Raw genomic sequence first — 10,985 nt, 5'->3', positions numbered from 1 at the left:
CACCTCGATAACTATTTGCCAAGACGCGTATAACCTGTACTACGCAATCAGATTCCATCTCTCCACAAACGGAAACTTGTGCACCCCCTTCCCCCCAGTTAACTCCTCATTCAGCTTCTCCGCCGCAGCATTATACTCCGGAATCGTGATATCCCTATTCACCCACGCAAAATAAATCGACCGCAGGTCAATCAAGTTCCCCTCCGAGCTCATGAACCTGCTCTGCACATCCACCGGCAACACCACCCTCTTCCCCTCATCACTAAACACCAGATTTGTCGCCTGCGACAGCGCAACCTCGTCGTTCGACTCGGCCGAGGCGACAGGAACAATCCGTGACGACGTCCGGATGGATTGCCGAAACAGCAAAAGGGGATCGGTCATCGGGGAGGCCATCTTCGCGAATCGTGGTTGGTCGACCTTCGTTTGTTTCCAAGATTTATCGAGCAGTCAATTGATACGACGTGGGTTCGGCGGCGGGAATAAAATCGATAAAAAAAAACCTCCTCAGATCAAGTGTGTCGCGCGACGTCGGAAAAAGAATTATCGAGATGGGAGGAAGAGAGAGCTCCACGGTGGTAGGTAAGTTTGGCGACGAGGCTGAAGTTTAAGATGCGCGACAGAGGTCAGAGATGCGTGCCGCGCGACAGATTCCGACCCACTTTTAGCCATCGAAAGTCTGTTCTTGAGGAGCTTTGACCAAGCTCGAGAGACCAAGAAAGGCCCCACATTTGGTTGCCCCTTCCTCCCAGCCCCTGAATCCCGTCCCAAAAGTCAACAACAGTCTCGTTAGTGACGAGCAACCGAGAAATACAAAAGCTCAAAGTAGAATAAGCGGAATACAGGATATTTTCTATTGTCTGTAGTTTCTGCCATACTATGAAACGTTCAACAAAAATTACACAGCAATGGCAATCATGCGCATCTCTGGAACAACTGCGCGTAGGGGTAAAGTAATCACTAAAGCAAAGCCATCCAAAAACGGAGCTGCTCCATGAAACTGAACTACAGAATATTCTTTAAACATTCCCACGTGTGGTCAATCAAGCATTACATAGAATTACTCCCATCATCATAAGCCGCCTCCTCCCTCTCAACCTTCGGAGAAAGCAAAGAATCCGACCCCGCCAACCCAAAACGTGAACTCCGTCGTCTCCCATGATACTATTCCCTTGGTCAGCACTCGATCCCCTTTCCCGTGATTCAAAACTCACCACGCAGACCCCCTTCCCCAATGACTTGGGATTCTTGGGATTGGCAGGGCACATGGGACTGCTGGGCAAGTGCTCCGGCACATCAAACTTGAACATCGCCGCTGTCCCCGTGGTTGCTCTCGTGACCCGGGTTCGGGGTGTCGGTGTAGAAGGTGGGGTGTCTGGCGTTCTCAAAGGTGCGTCCCACCACTCTTTGACGCTTTCTTTTGGGGTGGTGGCAAGGGGAGATCTGGTCTTTTCTCTTGTTTTTGCAGGTCCGCTTTTGCTCCGACTTGGGGAGCTATCCTCTTTCGCCTTACGGGGCGATGGAACTCTGTACGGCGAGATACTGCCGCCAAGACCTCTTCCCGATGCGCCGCTGGCCGAACTTCTCTGTTGCGATCTTCTGCCACGGCTCTTCACATTCAATGGGGACGACCGGGAGGTTCGGATACCGACTTTCTCTCGCGTAGAGGATGTTTCGGATGGAGTTTGATCGTGTCGACTGTTTGGCCGAGCTACGTCAAAGAAGAGACTACGCGGTCGTCCGTCGACTGTGTCTTCTTTGTAGGGCGGAGTATGGACACGAGTTGCCTCCTATAGAGAATTTTAGCGTTTCTGAGTTCGGATGTATGGAAAAGACGGATGGCTCTTACTCCGCCTGGAAACTGTGTCAACCATATCGCCGGACCGCCTACAGGATATGTCAGAAGATGGAGCTTTCATGTCAGTTCATCTACCAAGGTGCTTGTCACATACTGGGTCGTTCTTTGCGGTCCACATCTGACAAGCTCGGGTTTGAGTTGTCCGTTGCTCGGGTCGACCTCCGGCGATGCCACAGCACTCTTCCAAAGCGCACACGACGGCCCTTGGTGTTCGGTTCGACATCGGTCTTCTGTTCTGGGACCGGCTTCTCCGCCTCGGGCAGGCGATCGAGATACTTCTTGACTGCATCAAACTTGCCATCGTCGACAGGGGCTTGTTCCGAGGATTCGCTTCGCTTCTTCTGTTTGTGTAAATCCTCAATCAGCCACCAACTACACCAAAATCAGCCATCCGTAATTATAACCTACGTCTCGTGAGCCTCTCAATGAGTTGCTCAGTCGGTTCCAGCTAAGTGAGGCGAACGAGTTGTGCGAACGAACCAGGCCTGGTTCAGGTTTGACTTCGGCCGCTGGTACTATCGTCGGTAGACTTGGAAAGAAACCTCGACCTTTTGGGGCAAGCCACTCCCCCTCTTGCTCGATAGTATTACTTGATGATTCGTGTGGCTTTTGGAGAGAGTAGACATGAGCCCATTCCGAAAGATAGGGGCTTTGTGCAGTCTGTAGGGGAATCGGCGGCACAGGAGGGTAGGTTTTGGGCGAAGCTGTGTGTGATTCGCTGTCTTGGCCGCCGCTGCCGCTCGGTCTGGATCGCCTCCTTCGTCTCCATATCTTGAGATCAGGCGATCCTTTGCCGTTAGGCGGTGTCGCTGATTGACTGAACGGCCTCTCCGCCCAGTATCCCTCTGGGTACCAGACCTACTCATACCCATCTTTTGGCGGCCGAGGAGGGTCGACACTGGATCCGGGAGTTGGAGCTGGCGAATGATGGTGTTCCTGTGTGCTTCGGCTCATAGACGAGGCAGACAGAGGTGTGTTGTTCGTTAATCCATCCATTTCATCCCAAGTTCGTCGGGGCCATCCTTGTCTCGTCAGCTGCGTGGTGCAGGTTCTAGTTCAAGCCAATCTATCCAGAAGTATAACGAATATAAATGAGAAGAAAAGACGTAGGAGGGGAGATTTTAGGTGATCTATGGTTCGGGCAGGTTTAGAAAATCTTGAACATTTCAAAAGCCAACTGGCCACCTGTGTCGTGTCCCCACAGACTTGGATGTGCCTTCTCACTACGTGTGTGCCTGAACCCAGGCAGGAACATCACGTAATCATTTCAACACAACAAATCCTTCAAAATAACTCTCAAAGAAAAGTGTGCTGAGCAATAGGGCCATGACCTTTGACAGCGATGTATTGGTACCTGGATCTTAGGGTATTCAAGGGTATTCAGGGGTATTCAGGGGTGTTAGGAGGTCACAGAGCACATATTCAGCCATGATGCGACCCGCTTCAAGTACTCTCCGGCTAGTCAATCAAGCCTCACAGTTTAACCACATCTTTCAGCTGAATGAGATGCTATAGCCAGACAAAATGCCCCTCAGAATATATGTTGAGACGCCTTAAACTCCACTAACTCCACGCCCTTTCCCAAAGGGAGAAAATGATATCCCAAGATACGATACCCTACATCATCATGGTATCATCGCCATCAAAAGCAACAGTTGGCTGTTCAATGGGAACACCCCTGCCACGGCCCGCTAAAAGCTCCCGGCGTATCTCGGGGGCTATTTGATGGTGACCGTTGAGTAATAAGTCGAGGAGCAGCTCCCTCTGATCTTCGGAAACTGAGACTGTGAGATTCACGTCCATTAAAGATGCCAATCAGGGATTCTTACTATCGTTTCGGTAACGTTGTGAGAAGACCAAGAGGCATTGCCAATAGATCACAGGGAGATCCGAGTGGGTATTGGCATCGCGTGCTAGTCCAGCATACCTGTGGAAGTGGAAGACTAGGCTACAATTTGATAACATCAGTATTCTCTGTATATATAAAAGGGAAGTTTGGTACCTTACCTATCAATACATTGCCAGGGCAGAGCGTATCTGTATGCTGGTTAGAGGTTGTACAGATAGACAGACAATATGGGTGGTTTACCGTTTATCGAGAAGAACCTTGATCAGGTAGTTAACGGCACTAACAGACTCGTTCTTTGATGAAACCATCTCCGCCGCAAAATCGCACAACTCTTTGAGGGCCATGGCCGAATGTATCACGGGGATCGACACGCGTGTGAGAACACCACTTACGACGCGAGCTTCGACAAGAGTAACCCCTGAGGCAACTAATGGCCGAAGGAATCCCTTGAAGAAACCAGCCGGCTTGTATAGACCTTTCTTCAAAGCGTTAAATAGATGTACATTTAACCTCTTGTTCTCGGAGATGTCCTCACGGACATGGTCAAGAACAACCATCTCCATGAACCGCTGGACAACCTTTGGCTTGGCTGCCACGAAGATTCTGGTGACAGCAAAAACGGCATGATGAGTCCAGTTGTGGGGTTGGGTGACCTGGAGTATGATTTCCCAGCCGGGGATCTGAGGGAGCACCTTTAGCGGCTTCGGGAGAGGGCCTGGGGTTGTTGGTTAGCTTTCAACTTTCTTTTCTTTTTTTTTTAAAAAAATAAAAAAAAACGGAAAAAAATGTACAGGGAAGGGGGGGCACACGTACCACTACGGTACCGAGAAAGAAACATTCCAATCTTTTCAAAGACTTCGATGACCTTTGGTGGCAAAACGTGTTCCTCGTCGGCCGGGTTGTCGTCGTGCCACCCGCCTTGTTGCTGAGCTTCATGTTCAGCGATCTTGGCCAGGATCATTTCGGCCAGATCTTGTCCACCACCCTGTTGTTGCTCCTGACCACCATCACCCTTCATATCCCAGCCATGCGTAAGGAGCGGATCGTCCTCCATAGAGGGCTTGATGAACTTATGGAACACCTCCAGGTCACCAGCCTCTACTTCAATCTCCTCTACTTCCTCCTCTTCGTCCCCCCAGGTTTCGTCTTCGCCGTAAAGTTCTTCATCCTGCTCGCGACTGTCGAAGTTTGACGGGTTCCAACCGAAGGCTCCTCGTTCTCCGCCTTTATCTTCTTCGCTTTGCTGCTCATCTTCCTGGAGTAGCTCCCGGCTCATCGCCAGAATATTCTTGCTTGCGCGAGAGTCGACATATCTCTCTCCTTCCTCGGGCTCGGCCTTGGTATTTCGCTTTGAGGGCTTGTTCTTGAGGACTCCGGTGGCGACCAAATCGTCGGCCAGAGGGTTATGGCGTTTCTTGCCGGGGAGAGAGGAGGGTGCTTTCGGCATGGTGGAAGTCTCGATGCTGAATTGCGACAAGAGGTATGTGTTCAATAATGTCGGTGTCGGTGCAGTTGGTGTGCCTCTCAAGGAGAACGGCACTTTGGTGTTTATCGACTGGGATTCAACCCGAGGTTTTTCAGTGAACGCCTGGGTTTTTGGTACTCCCCAAAAAAAGTTTATTGTGGGGTACTCTGTAGTGAAGTGAACTGATTGCGCCTCGCCCCTGGTTGGCCGGAGTTACCCCACATTTGCGCTTATCGCTGGCTACTATCTTATCAGCTGCCCCTGGTTGGCCGGAGTTACCCCACATTTGCGCTTATCGCTGGCTACTATCTTATCAGCTGCCCCTTGGCATCCACAATTTTCTAATCGGGAGCTTATCGATAATAATTCCCCGCGATGCCCCTCGTCAAGATTTCCAAGTATGAGCGAGAGCTGCTTTGCGCTGTGAGAGCTCTCGATGATAGTTTGGAGCTATTGAAAAGAAAGCTTGGTCTTAGAGTCTCGTAACTAGCTAGTGTTTTTCCCCGACTCCCTCCATCAAAATGCCCACAGAACTTGAAGAGGTAATCCATACTCCTTCTAATGTCCGCTTCTCGTTCAAACATGACTGACATGAAATCTTGTCTGCCAGCTCGTAGGGTTCATTGCCCACCCGAACCCGCAGATTCGGTTGGTAGCCATTGAGAACCTGGTGCCATATTCGGTTTCAGATCCTTCCATTTTCAAGAGGGAGAACCTCACTCCCGTCAAGCACCTCAAGTTTCTGATACGAGACCATCCTGTAAGACCCTTAACTTACGCATCCAAACCACGGCAGTTTTGCTCACCCATGACGTAGAAAATTGCCGAACATGCCCTCACCATTCTCATCAACTTGACAGCAGATGCTAGTGTTGTGGAGTTTGTCGCATCAGATGAGAAGTTCCTCGGAATTGCATTAGGCCTGCTGGTCGTGAGTATTACATATGGAATGCTTTTTTCTCAGAATCATAGCTAATCACCATACTCCGTCTTCAGGATCCAAAGGAGCCCAATGCAAATTTGTTGGCTATGTTGCTTGCCAACATGACAAAGTGGGATGGACTGAAGGACATCATCAGCCGCAAACAACCTGCTCCTGAGAGCCTCCACTCGGATGAGCTTGTCCTCAACCAACTGATGGATCTCTTTGTTAAGGGCGCCGACGGGTCTTACAACAAGCACGCTGATTACGACTACCTCGCATATGCATTGGCTGATCTATCGAAACACGAAGAGATTCGCCGATTTTTCCTGTCCGAACAGGAGTATGACAGTGTCCTTCCCCTGAACAAGATCAAGGTTTTCACCGAGCACAAGTCCGATATCAGGAGGAAGGGTGTAGCCAACATCATCAAAAATGTTGCCTTCGACGTGCCATCACATCCTAAATTTTTGGATGAGGATCAGATCAACATTCTGCCGTATCTGCTTCTTCCCATCATTGGAAATGAGCAGTACGACGAGGATGAGATGTTGGATATGCTGCCCGATCTGCAGCTCTTGCCACCCGACAAGCAAAGAGACACGGACAACAACAATATCCAGACACATATCGAGACACTAACACTCCTCACCACGACAAGAGAAGGGAGGGATCTCATGAGAAATGTGAAGGTGTATCCTGTCATCCGCGAAACCCATCTCCGGGTCGAGGACGACGGTGTACGCGAGGCTTGTGAGCGGCTGGTAAACGTCATTATGGCCGACGAGGCTGAGCATGGCGCTGAAAAGGCGATAGAGGAGGAGGACGATGACGACAACAGGATAGTTGAGATCTAAAAGAAGCCCGCACCCAGAATGCCAAAAAAAAAAAAAAGCTTACAACATCGGCCAACGCCCCCTTATGACCAGCTGGAATCTAATACCACACGACGTCACCACTCGCGGGTACTTTACCCATTACTACCACTGATGAGGTATGTGAGCACGCGACTGTTTTCCTCATTCTGATGGCCAAGCTTTCCAAGACATGTCAACCCAGACATCCCAAGAGCTTCCAAGACCTCTGTGCGACCGCCACGGCGGCAGAACTCAGCCAAGGAGTTCAAGCAATGGCCAAGCAGATCAAGCAACAGCCAAGCGAGGGCCAAGTAAAGCTTGTTAGGGCAGATCAACGACATGAAGCTGTCCCAATATCTGACATCCCTCGATGCTATCATGAGATTTGTCTGTAATGTCCGAATATTGGGTGCTAGAAGACGGAGAAAAGCATGAGGAAGCAGTGGGAATCTACCTGATAATTCAATAAGTCTATATTGAGAGCAAACCTCACGGTAGACGTCAGAATGGAACTTTGTCATCTGCTGGCTTTTGTTCTCCCCGAAGGGCATACGACAAGAGCCAACCACACTCATCTATCCTGCACCCACAGCCTTCCCAACTTCACCCCTGCGCTATCAGAGTTGATGTGGTTGATATTTCATTCGATATTACAGCTTCCCACGACACAACATCTGCTGGCAAATAGCCACCGGTTGAACAAAGGACAATGAAGGTCGTCATCCATTCTACGTCTGAAATTGAAAACAAAGACGGTTTTCGGCAGAAAGCTCAACCGGTCCACCCGAACCTCCACATTGCCCAGAACGCCCAGAACGCCCATCGAATGCCCAGAACGCCCAGAGTCGACCAGTAAAAACCTTCTCGACGAACCACAGCCCCGGATTTTACAACGTGTTGCTCTCCCCCATGCCATTCGCGGGGAGGACCCCTGTCGGATCTTGCCGCCTCCCAAGATCCCACACGAAGGTCCCCAGACTGTCATCAAGCCGCCTTCCCTTTTCGGCACATGAGCGGCGTCGGGATTGGACGACGTGATGGCGACGTCGAATTCTCCGGCTGCCCTTCGGTTTTTCTTTGAGACACTCTGACGACTTTTCCCCCCACGAAGGACCGAGGAACCCGATATTTTCTGTGGATTTTCCAAGGCACGGAAAGCTTTTCTTTCCCGTCGCTGAATGCGGCGCTGGAACACCAGTATGAAGCGACGTTGCTCGATAAGAGTGATGATATGCAGCACCTCATCAAAGTCAATCACGAAAACTGAATGCCCATCCTACTCTCCAGGAAGCTGATCAGCATGAACCGACAACGGAGTTCCGAGACTGGTCTCTGACCTGTTTCTCGGCCACTTCACCGCTGGACGCAATGATCCAGATGATCATCAGATAACACTGAGCAATATAGGTCGCGTGGGCACAACTCCACAACTGGGGCTTCGTCAGCTCAGGATAGATACCTGCATCCGAGGGGCATTCCTTGCATGCGGTACACAATCTGTACAGCACTAGACCGTCGAATTCTACATCCGATGGCACCCTACGGAATTCGGCCTACATCGCTAGTTCATCCCACTTGGACCCGTGTAGGGCATATAACCAGTTCTTCCTTTGCCCCCTCCTCGTCCTGATTTCTGGTCCTCTGTCTCTCTGTTCTCTCCAGTCAGCACCACTCCCTCTCAGAGCACCAAGGACTTGGTTGTCATTCCCCCTACTCTCAGTCACCATGACCAAAACTGCCGGAGGCAACAATGCCTACCACAACTTCAACAATGACTTCCTCCACATCAAGGATGTCAACGAACGCAGGCGTCTTGCCCTCGCCGAAGTAGACAGAGCTCCCTTCGGTTGGTACCATATCAGAGCTATTCTTGTTGCTGGTGTTGGTTTCTTTACCGATTCGTAAGTTGACGTACTTACTGAATAATACCTCGGAAAACACACTGACCTGGCTCTAGATATGACATCTTTACCGTCTCCCTCCTCACCCTGATGCTTGGCATTGTCTACTATCCCGGCGTTGGCAAGATGCCCACCACTTCCGACACGGCTATCAAGATGGCGACATCGGCCGGTACTGTCATCGGTCAAGTTGGCTTCGGTACCCTCGCCGATATCGTCGGTCGCAAGCAAATGTACGGTCTCGAGTTGATCCTTATCATCATCGCCACCCTCGCCCAAGCCTTGACCTCGTCGTCGCCTTCAATGAACATCGTCGGCGTCATCATCTTTTGGCGTATCCTTCAAGTATGTTCCCCTACATCAACCCCCCTAACCAGCCCCTTATCTAACCTCCCACCCTAGGGCGTCGGTATCGGCGGTGACTACCCCCTCTCCAGCATCATCACCTCCGAGTTCGCCACCACCAAATGGCGCGGTGCCATGATGGGTGCCGTCTTCGCCATGCAAGGTCTCGGCCAGCTCGGCGCCGCCTTCGTCATGCTCTTCATCACCCTCGGCTTCAAGAAATCCCTCGAACCAGCCCCCACCCTCGCAACCTGCACCGGCGACTGCGGCGTGGCCGTCGACCAAATGTGGCGTATCCTCATCGGCTTCGGTGCCGTGCCCGGTTGCATCGCCCTCTACTACCGCCTCACCATCCCCGAAACCCCCCGCTACACCTTTGACGTGCAAATGGACGTGGAGAAAGCCTCCGCCGACGCGGAAGCCTATCTCAAGGGTGAGCCCGAGGGCAAGCCAGATACCGTCGCCCAGGCCATCACCCAGCAAACCGCCCAAAAGAAGCTCGAAATCCCCAAGGCATCCTGGTCTGACTTCTTCCGTCACTACTCCAAGCGCAAGAATGCCATGCTTTTGGCTGGTACGGCTCTGTCGTGGTGCTTCCTCGACATCGCCTACTACGGCGTCAGTCTCAACAATGCCACCATTTTGGATGTGATCGGGTACTCGACCAACAACGCGAAAAACACCTACGAGATCCTCTACAACACCGCCATAGGAAACATGATCATTGTCCTTGCCGGTGCCGTACCGGGTTACTGGGTCACCGTCTTCACCGTTGACACCATCGGTCGCAAGCCCATTCAGTTCATGGGTTTCGGTATCCTCACTGTCCTCTTCGTCGTAATGGGCTTCGCGTACGATAAGCTCTCCCCCAAGGGTCTCCTAGCTATCTTTGTCCTCGCGCAGTTCTTCTTCAACTTTGGTCCCAACGCGACTACTTTCATCGTGCCAGGGGAGTGCTTCCCTACGAGGTACCGGTCTACGTCGCATGGTATCAGTGCCGCGATGGGCAAGATTGGCTCGATTATCGGTAGCAGTGCGATTGCTCCTTTGAGGACAAGGGGCGCCACGCCTGGTAACCCTAACCCCTGGATGGATCACGTTTTGGAAATTTACGCCTTGTTCATGCTGCTCGGTCTGGGGACTACGGCTATGATTGTCGAGACCAAGAGGAAGACGCTGGAGGAGTTGGCGGGGGAGTATGATATGCCTGATGAGGAGACTGCCTCTAGCACTGACAACAAGGCCGAGGGTGAGGTGCCGGCTGTGAGGGGGGCGAATGGGGGGGGTGAGAGTGATGATCAGATCAGGCAGCATGCCCAGTGAAGAGAAGGGGTGTGCATAAAAGTCAATAATTTGGGTTATGATCGAGGGGATAAAAGCTTGCAAAAAGCAGGCAGGGAGGGAGTTCAAGGCGTTAGATACCAAGGCTGTTGTTTTTCGTTTGGCATGAAAAAAAAGGGAATTGGGTATATACCACACCACTACAACTATTTACAATACAATTGAAAAGAAATGAACTGTGAAAAAAGAAGAAAAAGAAAAAACAAAAGCAACGAGACAAGTAAAAAGTACAACTGCTGTGCAAAGTTGAAATTTCGTCAAATTTCCCACCCGAGATTCTAAAAATCGTCCTTGCCATGTCCACCACCAACCGACCGATGAGCCAAATTCCCCATTCCTATTTCCCTTCCAGCAAAAGAGTCTTTTTGATAAATAACAACTGAAAACTTTCCATCTCCTCTTTGCAATGCCACGCTCTTCTTAACACAAGCGAAGCTAATTCTCCAT

The 10,985-nt window shown here is 51.0% G+C and overlaps 4 protein-coding genes across 4 annotated transcripts; 2 read left to right on the top strand and 2 right to left on the bottom strand.

Annotated features, from left to right (window-relative positions):
- Window positions 1-39: 39 nt before the first annotated feature.
- Window positions 40-396, bottom strand: PODANS_6_3380 (uncharacterized protein; the record flags this gene model as incomplete). The annotated part of the gene is made up of 1 exon (XM_001910116.1): window positions 40-396. One exon carries the CDS (start codon window positions 394-396, stop codon window positions 40-42), a length of 357 nt encoding a protein of 118 aa, XP_001910151.1.
- Window positions 397-3,475: 3,079 nt separating this feature from the next.
- PODANS_6_3390 (uncharacterized protein) lies at window positions 3,476-5,154 on the bottom strand (the record flags this gene model as incomplete). The annotated part of the gene is made up of 5 exons (XM_001910115.1): window positions 3,476-3,636; window positions 3,688-3,806; window positions 3,866-3,895; window positions 3,948-4,422; window positions 4,521-5,154. 5 exons carry the CDS (start codon window positions 5,152-5,154, stop codon window positions 3,476-3,478), a joined length of 1,419 nt encoding a protein of 472 aa, XP_001910150.1.
- A 539-nt stretch (window positions 5,155-5,693) lies between these two features.
- On the top strand, window positions 5,694-6,951 carry PODANS_6_3400 (uncharacterized protein; the record flags this gene model as incomplete). Its single annotated transcript, XM_001910114.1, has 4 exons — window positions 5,694-5,714; window positions 5,783-5,932; window positions 5,990-6,103; window positions 6,145-6,951. The coding sequence occupies 4 exons, from the start codon at window positions 5,694-5,696 to the stop codon at window positions 6,949-6,951; spliced, it is 1,092 nt and encodes a 363-aa protein (XP_001910149.1).
- A 1,725-nt stretch (window positions 6,952-8,676) lies between these two features.
- On the top strand, window positions 8,677-10,520 carry PODANS_6_3410 (uncharacterized protein; the record flags this gene model as incomplete). Its single annotated transcript, XM_001910113.1, has 3 exons — window positions 8,677-8,852; window positions 8,909-9,197; window positions 9,255-10,520. The coding sequence occupies 3 exons, from the start codon at window positions 8,677-8,679 to the stop codon at window positions 10,518-10,520; spliced, it is 1,731 nt and encodes a 576-aa protein (XP_001910148.1).
- Between the last annotated feature and the right edge of the window lie 465 nt (window positions 10,521-10,985).

Source organism: Podospora anserina, chromosome 6 (genome assembly GCF_000226545.1).
Source record: "Podospora anserina S mat+ genomic DNA chromosome 6, supercontig 2".
NCBI classification, from domain to species: domain Eukaryota; kingdom Fungi; phylum Ascomycota; class Sordariomycetes; order Sordariales; family Podosporaceae; genus Podospora; species Podospora anserina.
Note: the sequence above shows the minus strand (reverse complement) of the source record. Positions and strands in the feature narration are given on the sequence as shown.